Source organism: Epinephelus fuscoguttatus, linkage group LG8 (genome assembly GCF_011397635.1).
Source record: "Epinephelus fuscoguttatus linkage group LG8, E.fuscoguttatus.final_Chr_v1".
NCBI lineage: Eukaryota > Metazoa > Chordata > Actinopteri > Perciformes > Serranidae > Epinephelus > Epinephelus fuscoguttatus.
In genome coordinates, this window is record NC_064759.1 from 18774119 (window position 1) to 18793402 (window position 19284).

The window sequence follows — 19284 nt, forward strand, 5'->3', positions numbered from 1 at the left end:
CAGATGGATGCTGACACTGAATCCTTCGTCCACAAACAGGGGGAACAGTTGCACTGCATGTGGAGGCTTATTCACATTGTTTATAGATAAGGCTCAGCAGCCCAAATTAAGCAGCCTGGATGCAACTGGACTGTGTAACTGCATGACTAAGAGGATTAGACAAGATTTACCTACCCAGCAGTCGTCAGCAGCACTGTTCACACAGGCTCGGTGCATAGCAACAGGTCAGTGAGCCCTGTGCGCCACATTAGCATTCACCGGCATGGACTAGGACAGAGACCCATTGAGCAGAAATGGGAGCTACCGTTTTCTTATGACCCCACATGGGATTGTTTCCTCCCATCCTACAGTTGAGCTTCTGGCAAAGGTCAGTGTCTGGCTCTGTGTGTACATTTTCCCTAAGTGTGTTTCCATCCATGTTTTTTCATTTGTTTGTTTATAGGACATAGCGTGGCAGCATCCAACTAAAGATAGCCTACTTTTTTTTAGCAGCCTACACCTGATCCTTTGGATTCATTACACCACAGTTCAGTAAAACTGCATCATCAATATACAGAGATCCAACATAATTTCAGCCAAATTACTTCATCCCTTTATGCAATTAATAAGTCATTCTTTCCTGTGGGCTGGTAAAAACACATATGTAAATCGGACAAAACTTTATGCCGCCATACCAAATGGAGGCCTCTGGTATCATTATGCTTTCTGTCTCAAACTATTGTCTGAATTATATACGTCAGCTGAGCAAACTCCTGTCTGCGTGTCTGTAGAGAAAGACCTCACATACTCTCATCCTGTCCAGGCCTTTATTGCTAAAACTGGTGGCGAAATCCGTCACAATAATCCAGTCCTCACCTTCTCACAGGAGACGTGAAGAACCTCACACAAGATCATGGGCTCAAATCCCAATTGTACACATAAAACATCACTGTGGCATAGTACAACCCTTAAAATATGCACACACGCACGGAAAAAAAAATTAACTGGTCTGGATGGGTGAAATTGGGAATCGTGTATATTGGGGACTTATTTAACGGAGACCAAATTTTGTCTTTTGAACAATTAACGGAAAAGTACAAACTCCCAAGTAAGGAGTTTTGGAAGTACTTTCAGCTACAGAGTTGTATTTTGGCATGCTTTAGACAACTGCCACTAATACCAGGAACCGAAATACAGGGTAGATTGTAACAGGATTGGCACTTAAAATGAAAAGCATCATGTTTTTATAACCTCTTGAGGGGCTCTCAGCCACCCAGTTTTGAAGGTCTAAAGAGATGCTGGGAGAGGGATATTGGGGAAGAGATAACAAGTGGAATATGGGGGGAAATTATTGGATCGTGGCTTAAAGTATCAAGAGAAATGTAGAATCAACAGGATTTATTGGACCCCAAGTAAAATGACACGGTTAGGACTTAGAAACTCTGACTTGTGCTGGAGATGTGACACCACTTGTGGCACCCTCTTACATATGCTGTACTCATGCCCCATGATAGATCTTCTGTGGTCTAAGGTTATTGCCTTCATCAATACAGTGATGTCCCCTGCACTCGTACAGACACCAATGGTTTGTCTATCAGATGTGTTGCTGAAAGGAAGTGGGCTTAACACTTATTACCAGATGCAGAATAGTGCTGCGACATTGGAAAACTAAAGGAGATATATCAGTGGAGGAGTGGTTTGACAAATAGGCAAGACATCTACATGAAAATATGGGGCCCTTATATTGCTGTAACCTGATGTACTGATGAGTTGCACCCTTTGTTACAATCTTAGGTGTCAGCTATAATATAAAATAAAATTTGATATTGTACTATGTAAAATATGTATCATGCACGTATATATTTTTGTGTGTATCACGTATCCAAATATTTATGTACACAGTGCTATGTCTCAGTTGTTTTCCCTCTGTCCTTGTTTGGTTTGTCCTGTCTTGTTGTAGTTTGTTGTGATTTTTCGACGTGTGGTGTATCTTCTTGGTTGAATTTTTTTATTATTATTATTATTATCTTTCCTCAGTCAGAATACCACAATGTGAGGTGAACATGCTTCAACATGACGTCATATATCCTGTGGACGGCATTTACATGGACATTCAAGGGGATACTGTGCACCTGCAGGTTCCTTTGGGTGAGTGTGTGCTCTGTGAAATGTGTCATTTGTATTTTCACACGGACAACTCGTCAGTAACACATTTAGATTTTTATGGTGGCTGTAAACCGTGTTTATCTGGCTTTCAGATATGCCCGTACAATGCAATCAAATTCTTGCCAAGGGAACGGCACGTAACGGAGGACACAAGCCGACAGCTGAAACAACTTGTGGGTGAGGATCTCATAAAATCACAGATAAAAACTGCTGGATAAAATGTTTACTTTTAATTGAAAATACTTTTTTTTTTAGCTGGGTTAAATCGATTCAGAGATGCTGGTGTGTTCAAGCTTCACAAGCCTTAAATATGCATTAGTGCTTTTTGTTCTATTTGGGGAGATTATAAAAGATGTTATTCCCCTCAAAATGCCTTTTTATGATGGAATAAAGTCTATTTATCATATTGATCAGGGTTAATTGTAAACAACAAGCTGTATTGCCTTATCTAGTTTATGAAGCCAAAGGTCTGTCTGCATCCTACTGTGAGTCTATTCTACACCTTCTAAGAATGTGTGTAAGGCGAGATATGATGTGATGACCGTATTTGACTTTATTTGTCAGGTTCTGAAAGTAAAGCGATACCAGCCATACCAGGAAGTCCCGACCGTACAACTGCCCTTCATAAAAGACTAACCAAAACTGAGAAAGAGATACTGTCACTGAAGACCAGGGTCGCCTGTGAGAGAGCATCGTGGGAAAGGAGGTTTGGAGAGCTGCAAAGAAAACAGGAAGAGCTATGTAATCAGGTGTGTGTGTGTGTGTGTGTGTGTGTGTGTGTGTGTGTGTGTGTGTGCGTGCGTGCGTGCGTGCCTGCGTGCGTGCGTGTGTGTGTGTGTTTGAATGGACTTCAGCAGTAGTGGAAGTAGTATTCAAATCATTAACCGTAAAAGTAAAAGCAGTATTACCACAGCATAAAAACATATTCTATTAAAGGGAAAATACCTGCTGCCCACCATAGACCCTATTTTCACATGTTGTGTGCCTAAGTGACTAATGGAGACAGCAGTTTTTGGAAATGGTCCAGTGTTGAGCGAGACTGCTGCACCTGGCAGGGGCCACACAGGCTGCAATGTAACCAACTGGGGCATTTGTGCACTGTCAACTTATGTCCATAAGAAGTGCTTGTTCTTGCCACTGACAGGCTCAGATTATTATTCTAAGTATCTGACAATATTATGAAAATTATTTTGTTAACAAGAAACAGCCCCGAAATCGCTATCTCCAAAGCAACAGGTACAATTTTTAGGTACTTGCACAGAAACTGAGCATAGTGTTAGTTCAGGCAGGACACGATCTCATTAAGGGCGCCCTATTTAAACTGCTCTGGCCTGCCTACTGTTGCTGCTTCCTATGCAAGCTGCTTTGCAACCCACCTCTACCCCAGCTCCTCCTTTTCATGTTGTGTCTGACTTATCAGTGTGATCTCTGTTTGTCATTAATGCTGGCTCTGTTCTGTTCCTGGGGGGTCTTTGCTGCTGCTCTCCCTGCCTTAGGCTTTCCATGTAGGTGCATGAAAGGGCAGGGAGGTTTGCTCTCTCTGCCCAAGGCTTTCCTCATTTGCACATGGAAGGGCAGAGAGGTATGCTCTTGCTTCCTTAGGCTTTCCATGTAGGCGCATGGAACAGGCTTTCTGCGTAGGCCAGAGGAAAAGCAGAGAGGCCCCAGAATAGAGCCATACCGCCAAATATAATACTGCAAATGAAAATAAAGTTTTCGGTCATGATAATTTGTCTCTATCTGCATAGTTGGCCTCTCAGGCTGGAGTGTTGGTGAACGTGGGTGGTGGTGATGAGCAGGGAGAGGCAGGTGTGGACAATGGAGAAGCATATGAGGAGTGTTCAGGTAAATGACAAAAACACACTGAGTCTATTCATAAGTTTTTATGCGTGCTTTTGAATTCAGTAATGTCGACTGCTGCTCTCTAATGATCAGGTGGTCTCTCCATAGTGATGTATCAACACAGAGAGTCTGAGGTGTCATCAAGAAGCGACACTTATGCAAGCAGTTTGAGCTCGAGACCTTCCTCCTCCTCCTCATCTTCAGCCACCAGGTACTACCTTAAAAGCAGTAGCTGATAACTTTTATAGCAATAACTTTGTCATATTTGCTGAAACTATCACTACATGTCCACACAGCAGTATATAGGACAGATAATCAGTGAAAAAAAAATCATATCCCTCCTCCGCCTCTTAGTTGTCTCTCTAATGGTATTTACTAGAATCCATATCCCGTGTTAGATTATGTTTTTACTCTTCAGTTTTTGTACAGACTAAACAAAGGAGATATCGTGCAAATTAGTGAGCTTTACAGCCACTGGTAGGTGGATTTGGCAACCTCTAGACAGAGGCTAGCTTTTACCTGGTCTTTGCTTTCAAGTCTTTATGCTAAGCTAAGCTAACTAACAGCTGGAAGTAGCTTCATATTTGCTGTACATAAGTGAAAGTGGTATCAATGTTTTAACGTAACTCTCTGCCAGAAAGTGAATAAGTGTATTTCTCAAAAGGTGAAACTAGGATTGCATGGTCAACAGATTTAGTGAACATTTTTTAAATCTTATTTCACTTCGCTACTTATTTTCAGAGGGTCTCTGGCCATATGAGTTGTCAGGACATGGTTCTCATCATGGAGTTGGCTGAGCTAGCAGCTAGCAGCTAACAGTGCTAACTACATAAACAGTGCTAAACAATGGCAACAGTGCTGACAGAGCTAATGGTGTTAACTTGGGGGAGCCATAGGGTGGGTGCTACACCACAATCACAATGCCGTCCCGATATCAGCAGTAACCACGACATGAGCGCAGTGCTAAGCGGAAGTGATGAGCTAGCCAGTGGGTGTAATGATCTAGTACAAAACACCTATGAACAGCTTATCAATGCAAATCTCTACTTAGGACGTCAGGGGGTCAAACACGTGAAGGCAGTCAGTGAAGGCAGAAAAGTCGGTTCAGGGAGCTCACACAAAAAGCAAAGTCCCTAATTCCAAGCACAGTGAAAAACCAAGGAATCAAACATGAGGAAAAGGCTGGAGCGCATAAACGCACAAGGGCGACAATGACAATCTGGCAACTGAACTGGGCTTTGAATACACAAGAGTTTATTTCTAACTACACGCAGGTGAACTGAACAAGACACAGGTGAAACACATGAGGTAATTAACAGAGGCGGGAAAACTCAGGAAGTAAAAGAAATACTAAACACAATGAGAACACATTTCAAAATAAAACAGGAAGTGAACACAAACACATGAGCATAAACTTGACAGAATATCAGTGGGATACAAACATGCGCTAACATGCCAGCTCACCACAAGGCAACCACAGAGAAGCTTGATTTACAACACACACACACACACACACACACACACACACACACACACACACACAGGGTAGTGTGACTTCATTCCCAGCTCAGGACTCTTTATCTTTACACAGCAAATAATAGTTTGCTGCTTTATTAATGCTCTGAATGTTGCATACAGAACCTTTAATAAAGAAAAAACCCTCCATATATGATATAATCTGAATTGATCATCTCTGTCTTTGTTGTATCACTGACTGAACCCTCACTTACGCCAGTGTGAGATCATGGAGGATGTCCAAAGGACCTCATCGAGTTTTTGTACCTCACTCCCCCATGGACCTGGAGCTGGGTCACCGGGTCAGGATTATGCTGCCGTCTGGACGGATCAGCACAGGAACGATTCGTTTCCTGGGCCACCTGCAGGGGGAGGCAGATCTCCACCTTGGGGTGGAGCTGCAGACACCTGACCACGGATTGCATGACGGCAGCCACAGGGGACACAGCTACTTTGAATGGTAACTGATCTCATTTTCTTACCATGTGAACACAAGCCAACATGCAGTGTCTAAATGTATAAAGGGTGTGTAACCTAACATTCAGGGCTGCGCTGGGATTTACTGTGTACTCAGATATCACACTGCAGATTTACACAGTACGTTTACATGAACCTGTAATGTTCTGGCAGGATCATCTGTTATAAAGCCTGGGTTACATAGTGTCACATTAAAGTGTCCCTGTGAATGAAGGCATCACACACTCGCTCCTTAGGTATTTAACAGCCTCCAGACACACTTGAGTAAATCCTGTGCACTTAGTGGTTGAGCTGAATATGCAAATCTCCTGCTGTGGTAAACGTGTCAGCCTCAAATTACAGCATTTAAGAGGTGAGATGTGAACTTAAAATGCAAGGTGTGAACTCTCTTGCCTGCAGCAATGACAAATTTGACATAGCGGGACTTAACCTGGTGGTGAAGTACAACAAGCATACAAACTGCTCAAGGCTATCCTGCACATGGATAAAGTAAATAAACACTTTTTAAATGAATTTCCAACACCATTAATATTTTGTTATTTCTGTTTCTGTCCTTTGTAGCAAGCCTGGCTATGGTGCCTTTGTACCATTCCACAAACTACTCATGGCCTGGGAATGACAGGAAAACAGACTGCTGATCCCATCTGGATGATTGGAAAGAGGGTAACAGTAGTTACATCCATGGATTTGTATCAAAGTATATACATAAAAGGGGTGTATTGTTTTTGTCTGTTATTCACAATAAAAATACCTTTTAATCAAATAGTTCCCTTGTGTGAGCTTCAGCAGACAGTTGCAGAAAGTAACTGCTGTATTTTTGTTGAGTTAGTTGTTGGGCCATGCTGCTCACATACAGTAACAAGCAATACAGCATGTCAGTCTCACAAACACAGGGTAAGGTTTGGCTAAAAAGAAAAAAAAACTTTAAGAATGACAGCCATAGGTCTCAAAAACCTGTTGAACACTGTGATGAAAAAAATGTTTTTCTTGCCCTGAGCGAAATGCTCAAACATGCTCACAATGATAATAGCATGTTATAGCATAGCTGTAGATTTTTTTAGGGGAAGAGTGATGGGTGGGGGGTACATAGGAAACATCCTTAGTATTTAGAACATGTGCATTTGTCCCCTTCAATAAAAACATGAAGTAGCAGCGGACTTTTATTTTGACAAAATTAAAGACGATTACATCATAAATTGATTCACCAGAATGCAGGAATTCAGTGTTTGATGCTCAGAAATTTATGACAGAGGACCTCTAAACTCCCCTTTTCATATGTATCCCCCACATTCCATCCATCCATCCATTTTCAACCGCTTATCCGAAACCGGGTCATGGGGGCAGCAGGCCGAGCAAAGCATTCCAGACGTCCCTTTCTCCAACTTTACTTTCCAGCTCCTCCTGGGGGACTCCAAGGTGTTCCCAGGCCAGACAAGATATGTAATCCCTCTAGTGTGTCCTGAGTCTGCCCCGGGGCCTCCTACCAGTAGGACATGACCAGAACACCTCTAATTGGAGGCGCCCAGGAGGCGTCCTGATCAGATGCCCGAACCACCTCTACTGACCCCTTTCAGTGTGAAAGAGCAACAGCTCTACTCTGAGCTCCTTACCCTTTCTCCAAGGCTGAGCCCATCCACCCATCTGAGGAAACTCATTTCGTCCACTTGCATCTGCGATCTCATTCGTCCAGTCACTACCCAGAGCTCATGACCATAGGTGAGGGTTGGGCGTGGATAGACCAGTAAATTGAAAGCTTTGCCTTCCAGCTCAGCTCCCTCTTCACCACGACGGTCTGGCTGTGCCAACCGCCGATCCATCTCACTCTTCATTCTACCCTCACTCATGAACAAGACCCTGAGATACTTGAACTCCCTTGCTTGGGGCAGTAACTCACTCCAAACTCACACAATGTTGAAACGAAGTTTATGCCCTTGTGTTATAGACCTTATATAGGCCTTTTTTGTATCCCTGCATTTTCATAGTTCTGTAAAGAAAACTAAATGCAACTGTTATTTTTTATTATTAAGATATAAACTTAGAAAAATCCCATAAGATAAAGGGCACAAAGAAGACCTGAACACAAGCTATATTTACAGAGCGTTTGCTGAACAGTCTCGTCCTGCATTAGAGAAGTACACAAAACCCAAAGAGCTATTAGAACCATGGAAAAGCATCAGGGAAAATACAAAAAGGGAATTGTATACAAAGATCCTAAAAATATTCACTTGGAATTATCTTGTCAAAATTTATCCAAAAGCTTGTTTTACACAAACCTCTTGCAGTCACTGGGTTCACTATTTGGGTTTATTGTACAGTTTGTTATCTGTTCTGTAATGTTTTTGCTTTGCATTGAATATAAAATGAAATATCCATGAATAATGTCACTTAGTCAGGGGTCATCAGTTCACCCAATGGTAGAAAAGGGTTACCTAAAGAAAACAAGGGTGGGAACCACTAGTTTAGCGCCTCTTGGTCATCAACCAAAGTAGTCAGGGAATTGAGGTGATTGCCATTCTTCTACTTGGGACCATAAATGTGTTTACCAAAATTCACAGCAATCCATCCTGATGGTGGTGCTAAAGGAAAAGACAAAGGAACACCAAAGTCATGAGGAGTCATCCAATGGACACCGTGTACAGTATGTCTTCACAAAATTCCATGGCAATCCATCAAATAGTTGTCGAGCTAAACTGTGTCATTGAACAGAAACTCTGGAACAGCCATAAACTTTGTTCAATTGATGTCTGACACTTGAGCACACACACAAATGCACACACAGAGTGACCTTTCCCCTCAGACAGTGGAAACACAAAATGAGTTTCTGATTTGTTCAAGCTTGCAAAATGGGCTGCAGAGCAGGTCATTTCTAAGTTTGTAAAACCCTTGGGCTGTCCCAGATTTTTCATAAAAATGGTTGTCGAAGACACGTCTGTACGTGGGAGACATACTTGTGAAATTTAATAAGGGAATTGAGGAATCTTAGGCAATATGGGATGATGTAAGCATGAGTAAGTGCCAATACTAAATTCCTGATACACATTGGAGTCATGAGCTCAAGAGAAACTGGTACTGCACTACAAGGAAGACAACCATCATAACTAACATGTGACATTTCATTTTTTATTTTTAATGACATGTTTTTTTTTTCAAGACATGTTATGAATTTATCTCACAATATATACAAATGGATTTTCTAAGAGAACATAAATCTGCATGTTCCTGAGAACTAAATTCCAAAATTTTACAGTTTCATTTCGCAATCACACAAATACATGCAACGTATTACAGCAACACTTGTTCTGACAATGTTTCATCAAACTGATGCAGATTTACAGGAAAGGGTGATGACACACCAGCAAATTCCTTTTGCTGGAGTCAAAGCCTTCTTCTCAGTTTGCTTGTTAGATCAGGACATTGTGTAAGTACAATCTGAGAGTCTGGATCTCCGGCTGGATTGACACCAACTAAATGCACTGAGCTACTATACTTAATCATACTTTAGCAACACCTCACAGAGATAATATTGAACTACAACAAGCTGTTCTGGAAAACTACAGTGAAAGTAAAAGAAAAAAAATAATAATTTAGGGCCTGCGTCCTCATAGAGTTTTTTTCCTCAGTGATGACCTCTTTTTCCACTTATTCCCAATGAAAAGAGAGCGTATGGGAAAGTGAGTCTTTTTTTTAGAGCCCTCTGGCTTTTTTGTGCTCTGAGCGCCTCTAGTTGAAAATCTCTGAACTTTTCAGAAAGGTGCTAGTGCCATCAATGCCGCTCCTTTAGCTTCTGCATGATATGCCAGTCAGAAACTAAGACGCAAAAGTGCATTTGTGGGAGCAGATCAGTTGGCGGACACTCATTGTTGCTGGTGAATGTTGTGCTTTAACCACCATATGCGTTGTAGGCTTGTTGTTGGGGGTTAGGGTTAGGGTTGACTGTGTCGTCACCCCTCTGTCAAGGTATTGTCATAGAAACCAAACCCACATGCAAATGCGAATAATTTAAAAAGTGCTAGGATGAAAGGCTCTTCAGTGCACTTGCATAGCTTTTCCACAAAAGAAGAATGCTATGTGGAAACATGCCCTTATACAGTGATTCCCTAAATGCTTGAGAACTTATTTTGGGACAAAGATTAAAATAAATCACATTTGACACAATATGCATCAACAGTCAAAACTCTAGAACTTTTCATCTAAAGGCACTTTTCATCCAAAACACTGGATGACAAGGTCACATTTGACTACATTGTCATACGAACGCATTTAAAAGATTGGCTCCACTGTTCATAAATAGGAAGGCAACGTGGTAGCACGTTACACAGAGTCATCTCTTCAATGAGGTTTCAAATCACTCCTCTACAGACATTACAAAAGGTTCTCAAGAGACTGCCTGTTTGCCATGACAGTGAGTCAACACAAGTGTCATGTTAGTTCTGACTGAAGAGGATGCAAGGCAAGAAAGTAATCAGAGGGATTATCAGAATATCTCTCTCTGAGCCTTCAGGTTGAGGATCTCTGCAGCCAGTTTCTCTGCATTCATCACATGAGGAAACATTTCCATGACTGTATCCACCTGTTGCGGGTTGAAGATGGCTTGCAGATTCTTGCGGAGCTCCAACCTTTTTGAGTCAAACGCAGGAGAGCTGGACTGCTGCTGGCCCCAGGAGTTGTACTGGTGGCCTTTGTAAGAGCCGCATGAGTTGTGGGAGTGTGAGGAATGGGCCGAACAGGGGAGACTACTGGACCTGGCTTGGGGCAGCCCCTGAAAAGGATCTGACCAGTAACTTTGCTGATGATGTGGGGCTCCACTGTAATGGAGCTGGCTGGGGAGGCTGTTGGGGTGGGGCAAACCAGGTGGGAACATGTGAGGAGGGTAGGTGTCGTATTCGGGTTGACCCTTAGAGTTTTGGTGTCGGTGATGTCGCTGGTGCGCTGTTGAGGGCACTACATGGGAACAGCACCTGCAAGACTGGCTGGTGTTATTTCTCTCTAACTGCACTGGGGCATGTACGGGTCCAGCGAGAGAACATTGCTGCTGGGGCTTGTGCCTGTGGGAGTTGCTGAGGCAATGCGAAAAGTCAGAGTACTGACTGTCGTAAGAGCCGAGGCCAGAATCCAGGTAGTCATGAGAGATATTGGAATAGTAATGATTGGGCACAGAGTGCAGCCCAGGCCACTCTTTCTGACACTGGCTTCCTGTTACAGCACAGGGCATACGATTTTGACTTTTTCTAGGATCCTCCCAGTACAGCAGTGCATTTTCATAAACCTGGCCGGGATGTGAAGAACTTTGCCTGTCTCTTACGTGGTCTGCGTTAGAGTCTTGAGGGTGGGAAAAGGCATTGTGAGCAGGCCCAGGATCAGACTGAAGCTGTTTGGGTGATAATCTGGCATTTCGTTCTTCTTTTGCAGTAGAAATCTGGGCTTTCTCTCTCAATTCATCAGCCAAGGACAAGTAGGACTGGTTCGACCGCTCTGGATGGTAGAACTTACATTTGATGCCGTAAGTGCACTTTTTGTCTGAGGAAAAACAAAAATGAAAATACAAAAAAGTTATACGTCATCTCATGTGGGAATCAGCTTACTTCCTTGTCGTAACACTCTACAGGAATAAAACAATAAAAATACTGTTTATTGTGCAGAAGGCTTCCTGAGCTCTGTGCTAACTTTATCTTACCATATGGACAAAGCTGCTTCTTTTGCTCCGTTGGCAGAGGCTTTTTCCGAAGGAAGTTGTCAAGGCTGGGGCCATGGCGACCCAGAGGGTCATCTGGGGGCATGAACCTGGACAAAAAAACAAACACAGCTTCAAATGACTGATTTCTTCATTTCCTTGAGACAAATCAGCTGGGTGCTGCGTAATGATGTTCCCCTGGTTACAACCTCAAGATGCAACATGCCCTTTGGAACCACATTAAACAGCACTGGTGGAGGGGAAATGTGAAACCTCACATGCTCAGGTAGAAAAACAGGCTAATTGCTCACTTGTCATTCACAAAGGAGAACATTAGGAGCCTCTCCTCGATGCATTTCTTCCACTCGGGTCGTTCTCCTTGGAGGTCACGGTAGGTGTCATTGGATACGATCACTCCATCGGACTCGTACGCCAACTTGATGATAAAGCGGTCGTCATAGCAAACCACTCGCTTGCCACCAACGCGTCGCGATGGAGTAAAGACCACTATTTTCCGTTTTTCAAGCTCTGTCAAGATGTGTTGATCTGAAAGTGCAAAAAATCACGAGTTAGATGGCGGCAAAGAGATAGTGTAGTGTTTTTGCTGAAAGCTGTACATAAAGTAAATACACTGGTGTAGATTTAAGGGGGGGGGCACAGGGGACATGCCCTCCTCAGTATTTTGGAACATGTGCATAGTAGCAGAGGACTTTTATTTTGACCAAATTACAGACATTTCCTCCAAACACTGATGCAGAAAAATTCACCACAATGCAGAAAATCATGGGTTTGATGCTCAAAATTTCCTGAGGGAGGACACTAAACCCCTATTTATATGTTTGTCCCCTACAATGTTGAAACATAACCTTCGCCCCTCAGTGAATAGCTTTGTTATGTAACATGACACACATTTGACATGATCCACAACCGCACGTTCAAGATACAAAAACCACAGCACTTAAGAGAACATGCATTAAGCATTTTACAAAACACCCAGGAATCACCCACAGGAGACTTGAGACGTCAGACAAGTTATTACATCATCTAATATGTAAATTATACGATATTATACTCTATCTGCAATGTGACTGAATAAAAACAAATACACACAGTGTAGTTGCTAATTACACAAGTTAGAAGTGAGGTGAAATGAACCGTGAAATCTGAATGAATGAATGACTGAGAGGCCGGGTTACATGCAAGCTGGAGGTGTGCATGGCTGAGCTACTGACCACACACAAACACTTAAAGGTATCTCTGTAGCTAAGTGCTCCTTAGGGTGACTGTCTTCACTTAACCTCTTGCTGTAGATGACTGTCAGCAGTTAACTACAAATAGGTTAGGTGGGGAAGAAAAAACACAGCTGTACTTCCTGATGGGACTTTCCCAGGAATGACTGCGGCTGACTTTAACTTCCTTGTTCGCTTATTGGAAATAGAACCTTTGGATTGCTCCACCCCGGCAGCACAGTTACTAAATCATGAGAGCCACAAGGTGATGATGCATCAGTTTTAAAGGATGATTCACCCTTCATAATATTCTTAAAGATGTCAAAGGTTAGGTAAGTGTGAATAGCTTGAAAACATGCTGCAATAACATTAAATAAAAAGTATGTTATCGACTAGATATGATAATAATCTGGATTGTTCAGATACACCAAAAAATGTGAGTGACTCAGCTGTTTGAAATGTATAGCTCTTTGTTGTGTCTATGGCCAGATGATTATCACACCGTGCCCACACGGAAACTAATACAGCAAATCATTCTTAATGCGCGCCCACGCTCACTGTTGTCTTGGCCTCATACGGAAATTGATAGGCAATTGGATAAACCTCTGTTTCTCAATCCTTGCTGTGTTGCCCCATTGCTTTGGCATGAGTTCAATAGTTCTGCCTCAGACAACACTGAAACAGTATATCCTGGCTGCTGCGAGACTGATTCACAGATACAGGAATATGCATACCTACAGCTGGTTTCAGTTTCAGAGGAGGTTTACGTAGCAGCCACAGTCACATTTACTGGTAAAAGAGAAGCTGTATTAAGGCACAAATGTCATCGGGGATAAAGCAAAAGAAGCACAGATTTTTGGCTGATTAAAAGAAATTCAACATCTACCAACCTTCTGACGAACACCTCTAAAGCTCACTAATGAACACATTATATCTTGTTTGTTTAACCCAGCAAAGTACAAAACGATAGTGTACATCGAGTTAATGTGCTGGAATATTTCTTGAACTGGATCAGTTTGCCAGCAACCAGCGGAAACTCCAAGAAGTTAGCGGTCCCATCCAAGACATGGGAAAGTTAGAAAACACTTTTATCCTAAGATCTACTCACAGTCCATCGATCTAGACTGTGAAGACACTTTTGCGTCTTTTAAACTTTTTCTAAGTTTCTACTTTGTGACTTTGTTTTGAAAGATGCTATATAAACAAAGTTGTTCCTGTTCCAGTGGTTGTACTACGCTAAGCTAAGCGGTGGTTAGCGGTTTTCACTTTGAAGTGTTTCTGTCATCAGTGACAATCCCGTCAGACTAGACTAGACTGCTTCTCCAGTGGCGGAGTGTCAAAATATTTTGTGTGCAATAAGCGCATCTGACGCAAGCATAACCACAAATGATAAATATCATGTAAGTTATGAGCACTGGCATTCAGCTCCCAAACACTGGTATTTCCAGCTTTGTAAGGTGTTGTTGGCTGGAAAGGTGCGGAGACGTCCCGTCTTGTTTGTTCGCTGTCTCCTTGGGGTGTTCAGTGCACGTATGAACAAAACTCTATCAACAATTTTGAATTGAATGGAATGACGACACTGAATCACCACCGTCACTGAGTGAATCAATAGCTTTTAGAGGTGGAATCTGAGGGTGCTGTTGTCAGCTCAGCTGTACTGCACAGTACATTACTTTCTTTTTATAAGCATATTAACAGATTACAAAAGCCAAAAAAAAATCCTCCACACTCAGTAAAATAAGCTGTTGAACTATTTATGTAATGGGCAGTGCTCATATAGCTAGTTGAGCACAGAACTGAACGTAACAATTAATCAGCGCTGAATGTCAGGCTGTGTGAACATTGACATATTTGCTTACTGTTTTACATAATGAAGTGCTGGCTTGGCCTGATTCGTGTCAGCCAAGCGTGGCAGGGATTTGTATTTCCCTGTTTTAAAGTGTGTCTTTAATTTGTGACGTACTTGCTTGTGAGCTAACAAAATGTTTTTCTGTCCACCCCGCTGCTGCTTTTGCACTCAGCAGCTTGTTTTTAATTTTTCTTTAACACTGCACAAACGTACATTGCATTACCATCTCCTCCAGCTTGGCTGCGATATCTCAGAAATGTAGGTGTAGTGCTGCCGGAGCACACCGGAACAACGCTAAATATTTGCAATTCGATAAATGCGGTTGAAATTCATCTACTTTAAATTTCTTTGAAGATCCAGTCACCACTAAAGCACATGTAAAGCAATATTCATTCATTAATTTTCCGGAACTGCTTATCCTGCCAGGGGTCAAGGGCTGGAGCCTATCTCAGCTGACACTGGGCGAAAGGCGGTATACACCCTGGAAAGGTCGCCAGACTATCACAGGGCTGACACATAGAGACAGACAACCCTTCCCGCTCACATTCACACCTTCGGGCAATTTTAGAATCACTAATTAACCTTTGGATTGTGGGAGGAAACCAGAGTACCAGGAGAAAACCACACTGACATGGAGAGAACATAAAAACTACCCCACCCTGGTGTTCGAAGCAACCCTCTTGCTGTGAGGCAACAATGCTAAACACTGCACCATTGTGCCACCTGTAAAGCAATAGAGCCAATAACAACAAACGGAGCAGAAGTGATTGATTCATGATGTCAACTCATGCACTGAGTAATACGCAGTCAAATTTTCCACCCTAAAAGTTGCCAGTAGCTGCCAGTAGACTTTGAACAGCACAATGAGCTAAATTATTTCAAAATTCCTCTTTACGTGCAGCTCTGCATACTCCAATTAATGCGGTATTTGCCCATATCCAAAAACCTGTTGATATCCAAGTCTTTAATAGGGTTTTAAAATAGGTGTGTTGTCCTTCTGAGCAGAAATGTGGGCTTTTATTTGGAGCATGCATTTCTGTCCCAACCAAACTGTTAACTTGTGTGCAATCCATCCACGAACATTGCAAAGAGACAAAGGAAAGTGTGTCACAAACTGCAGTAAAAACCCCAACTGAGACGCATATTCCAAATGCATGTCCGAAGAATGACTCAGACATATCCCACCAGTCTTAATCTGAAACTGGTTTTCACTAAGACCTAAGGGAATATGCTGCTCAAATTCAAAGTACTGTCATATTCAGAAGAATAGGGTCATGTTAGTGAGATTGTTTCTGCCTTGACTGAGGATTGTTTGTGCGGTCAAACTAACACTGCTCAGCTTGATGAGAACCACCTGCTTGCTTGTACATTTCTTGTATCCTTTACCTGTTATGGGGGCGTCAGGTCTGGGCTGCTCTTTGCGCCAGCTGGGAACAAACACGGTAATGGTGTTATGACCTCTATCCAAGAAGAAGTTCACTGCAAGCTGGATGCCTCGACATGAAAACACTTCCTTGTTGCCGTGGCTGTAAAAACAGAAGCAGGGGAGAGAGGAGGAGAACAAGTAATTTGACTATAAATAATATGAAAGGGAGAAGTAAAAATTCAGTTGATCTGTGTAAACACCACATGCCTTTGAATGTTCCCTCGGAGGGAATCTTCCCTCAGGCTATTACTCGCTGTGAACTTCCTGTATTATATTTCATACCTATTGAGAGGTGGAGATTTTGAGGTGTGTGCCTGGTATTTGCATATTGTAGCAGTGGCCTTGACAAAAACATGCACAGGCAGGGTGGTGGTGGTGGTGAACGCCTGCCTTTTTAAAGTGACATGACTGTGCATATTTCAAGGGCAGAGTTAAATGACAACATGGCAGTGAGTGATCGCGGTATGTGAATTATAATTGGAATGAATAAACTCATAAAGGAGAGAAAATAGGTTAGCATGATTACCTCATGGCAACATTGCTGCCATCAATAACAACAGGCCTCAATTCTGTGTCTGTGTTCTTCCGTTCTCCCAGTTGTGGTGTGACTCTGAAGGGTCCAGCAGCCCAGCTGGCCGGCAGCAGAGGGTCCTTCTGCCCTGTGCTCCTCTCGTCACCGTCAGAACCGGGCAAGCAGGGCGTAGCGCCTGTCCTGCTCCGAACCAGCTCTCCCAGCACCGCGTTAGTGTCTGTGCTCAGGCCCAGCTTCCTCAGGGCAGCCATCGCCTCGTCTGAGGGGTAACCCAGTTTCCTGAAGAAGTCCACTCTGAGCTGGAGCTCCTCGCTGTGTGGTTCGAGCAGTTGTGACGCTGAGCTCTGGCTGGGGAGTACCTGATCCATCCTGGAGCATTTGGGGCTTTTTTCAGCAGCATAGAAGGCGTGTTACACAGTTGCAGAGTGGTGTTCATTGACAGACTGAAGGAAAATGACATTTAATTAGGGATATATGTTTATTTGACATCATTAATCATCAGGTTTCCTTTAAGACTGCAAAATAATCATTTACCACACTATCTGACAGAATCCTATATATTCTGATTTACTTCCTCTTGGATGTTGACAGCAAGTTAAATATCACAACCAGAGACCATTTATTATTCTATGGCTGAACCATTACCTCAAACTGAAATAGTCTGCATACACATGTCCTCAAAATTCAACCTGACATGTTTGGTATCTTTGGAAACTCTGATATCTCGGCTAGACCACAAAACAAAGTTGCACAATAGAAGTTTTCAGTAACTATTCCACCCACTCCTTTTTACGGATTTTCACACAGTACAGAGCTGCAAGTAAACCGATTAATCGATCAACACAAAATTAATAATCAATCGTTGTCTTTTCAAGCAAAAATGCTTACACAAAAATGTCCTTTAGGTGCTCAGTGTGAGAATTTGTTGCTTTTATTGTTCTTAAATGAAAGTGATTTGAACATTTTGGGGTTTTGGACTGTTGGTTGAACAAAATACTTCTGATGATGTCATCTCAGGCTCAAACATAAGGTGTTATGTGTTTTTTTAAAGGCCAAATGATAGAAAAAAAATAGAATAGGATATATAATTTACTGTCAACCATGGGTGAAGATTTGTCTTTGGCTCACCAAACACAAAAGACAACATCGTAAAAGCAGACAAATAGTAAGACAAGCAAATACAGTCATTACAACACACTTAACACATTTAATAAGCACATTGCCTGCCTGTGGTTTAATAAGACTGATTGCATAATCAAGAAAATAACTAATAAATTAACATATAATGAAAAATGATCATTATTGAACATTTTTATGACTTCATTTTAAGCACTTTCATGAATTATATTGACCACTATTCCTTAAAATACTCTTAGCAGAACTGTCAGCCAGCTGCCATTTTCCCATGTTAATATGTATACTACATTATCTTTTGGAGTATCTGATAAGACTACACATGTAAATATCTTATTATGTAATAATAAAGACTCGCCTACCACAGTTTATCAAATATAAGAAGCCCGTGCTCCTTTAATAATGTAACTCAGCTTTACTCTGGTGACTATATTAGGAAGAAACGCTGCTCCGCTTCACTGTATATACCTTATGTCAACTGTATCTACATATAAACACGTAATAAACGTCCCTGTGTGGCTGAGGACTTCTACCTGACTCAGGTGACACATTTCCGGCGGTACATTTCCACTGCTGACCGGCCGGTTAGATAATGACAGCTCATGTCTCGTTATCAGCACAGAGGTGAAAAGACAGCTCACCTTACTGCTCGTGTCCGTCTCTCCGTGTCCCATCTGTCGACTGAAGTCTCTTCAAACTCCCGTTAATGTTTCCGAAGCGAAGTACAGTAACTTTTGACACGGACTTGATGTTAGCACCTCCCTCCTGGAAAATGATTTCTTCCCCTTTCCTCCTCCAGACGGACGGAGGCATGCTGAGCCTTGAAACATTTGCATAAATCCGAGATAAGATAAGGTGTTTCCCCTTGGCTGCCAGTCAGTCACGCTGTACTACTCCAGCTATTTGCTTTCTGTCTTTCTCTATGGGTGTGTGTGTGTGTGTGTGTGTGTGTGTGTGTGTGTTTCACATTTCTTTCTTGTTGCTGTTGTTGCTTTGGGCGATACAGTGACAATAAACACATAAAATGAAATGAAGTCCACTCTTTGTTGTAATATGCAGGTATTACAGATGTAGCACCTTAAAACAAAGTCACATCAAGTGAAGTTATTTATGGAGGACATTTACAGACAATAAATACTGAACTATTTGGAACAATTAAAACCTCATTTTTTATATGAAAAAAAAACAAACCCAAGCAAGGCCTATATTAGGCTAAGGTTATATCTGTGAACGAGCTCTAAAGCTTATGTCTATGTGTTGCTTACATGCAATGGTGGCTGTCATTAATAAATGATAATCTGATTTAAAAATTCTGCACAATAGTTTCGAAAGTACCTTGATCTAAATCTTCCTGGTTGAGTCTGGAACAATGCCTTAGTCGTTTTTTTTTTAGTAATCGTGCTCTCCTACTTTGTACATTATGAAAAATAAAATAAAATCATCTCGAGGACAAGACGCCCTCTC

The 19284-nt window shown here is 42.1% G+C and overlaps 2 protein-coding genes across 4 annotated transcripts; one reads left to right on the plus strand and one right to left on the minus strand.

Annotated features, from left to right (window-relative positions):
* Positions 1-228: 228 nt before the first annotated feature.
* On the plus strand, positions 229-6812 carry LOC125892793 (CAP-Gly domain-containing linker protein 2). Of its 3 annotated transcripts, none has more exons than XM_049583029.1 (8): positions 229-367; positions 2017-2127; positions 2238-2322; positions 2710-2894; positions 3894-3990; positions 4081-4198; positions 5723-5962; positions 6541-6812. In XM_049583029.1, exons 2-8 carry the CDS (start codon positions 2053-2055, stop codon positions 6596-6598), a joined length of 858 nt encoding a protein of 285 aa, XP_049438986.1. In that variant the 5' UTR covers positions 229-367; positions 2017-2052; the 3' UTR covers positions 6599-6812. The 3 variants fall into 3 exon arrangements, with proteins under 3 accessions (XP_049438986.1, XP_049438988.1, XP_049438987.1); XM_049583031.1 differs by having other exon boundaries at positions 4096-4198; XM_049583030.1 differs by having other exon boundaries at positions 268-367; positions 2021-2127.
* Positions 6813-9085: 2273 nt separating this feature from the next.
* LOC125892785 (endoribonuclease ZC3H12A) lies at positions 9086-18723 on the minus strand. Its single transcript, XM_049583016.1, has 6 exons — positions 18462-18723; positions 16681-17129; positions 16115-16254; positions 11962-12196; positions 11654-11760; positions 9086-11496 (listed from the first exon to the last, which is right to left on the minus strand). The coding sequence occupies exons 2-6, from the start codon at positions 17052-17054 to the stop codon at positions 10454-10456; spliced, it is 1899 nt and encodes a 632-aa protein (XP_049438973.1). The 5' UTR covers positions 17055-17129; positions 18462-18723; the 3' UTR covers positions 9086-10453.
* Positions 18724-19284: the final 561 nt, after the last annotated feature.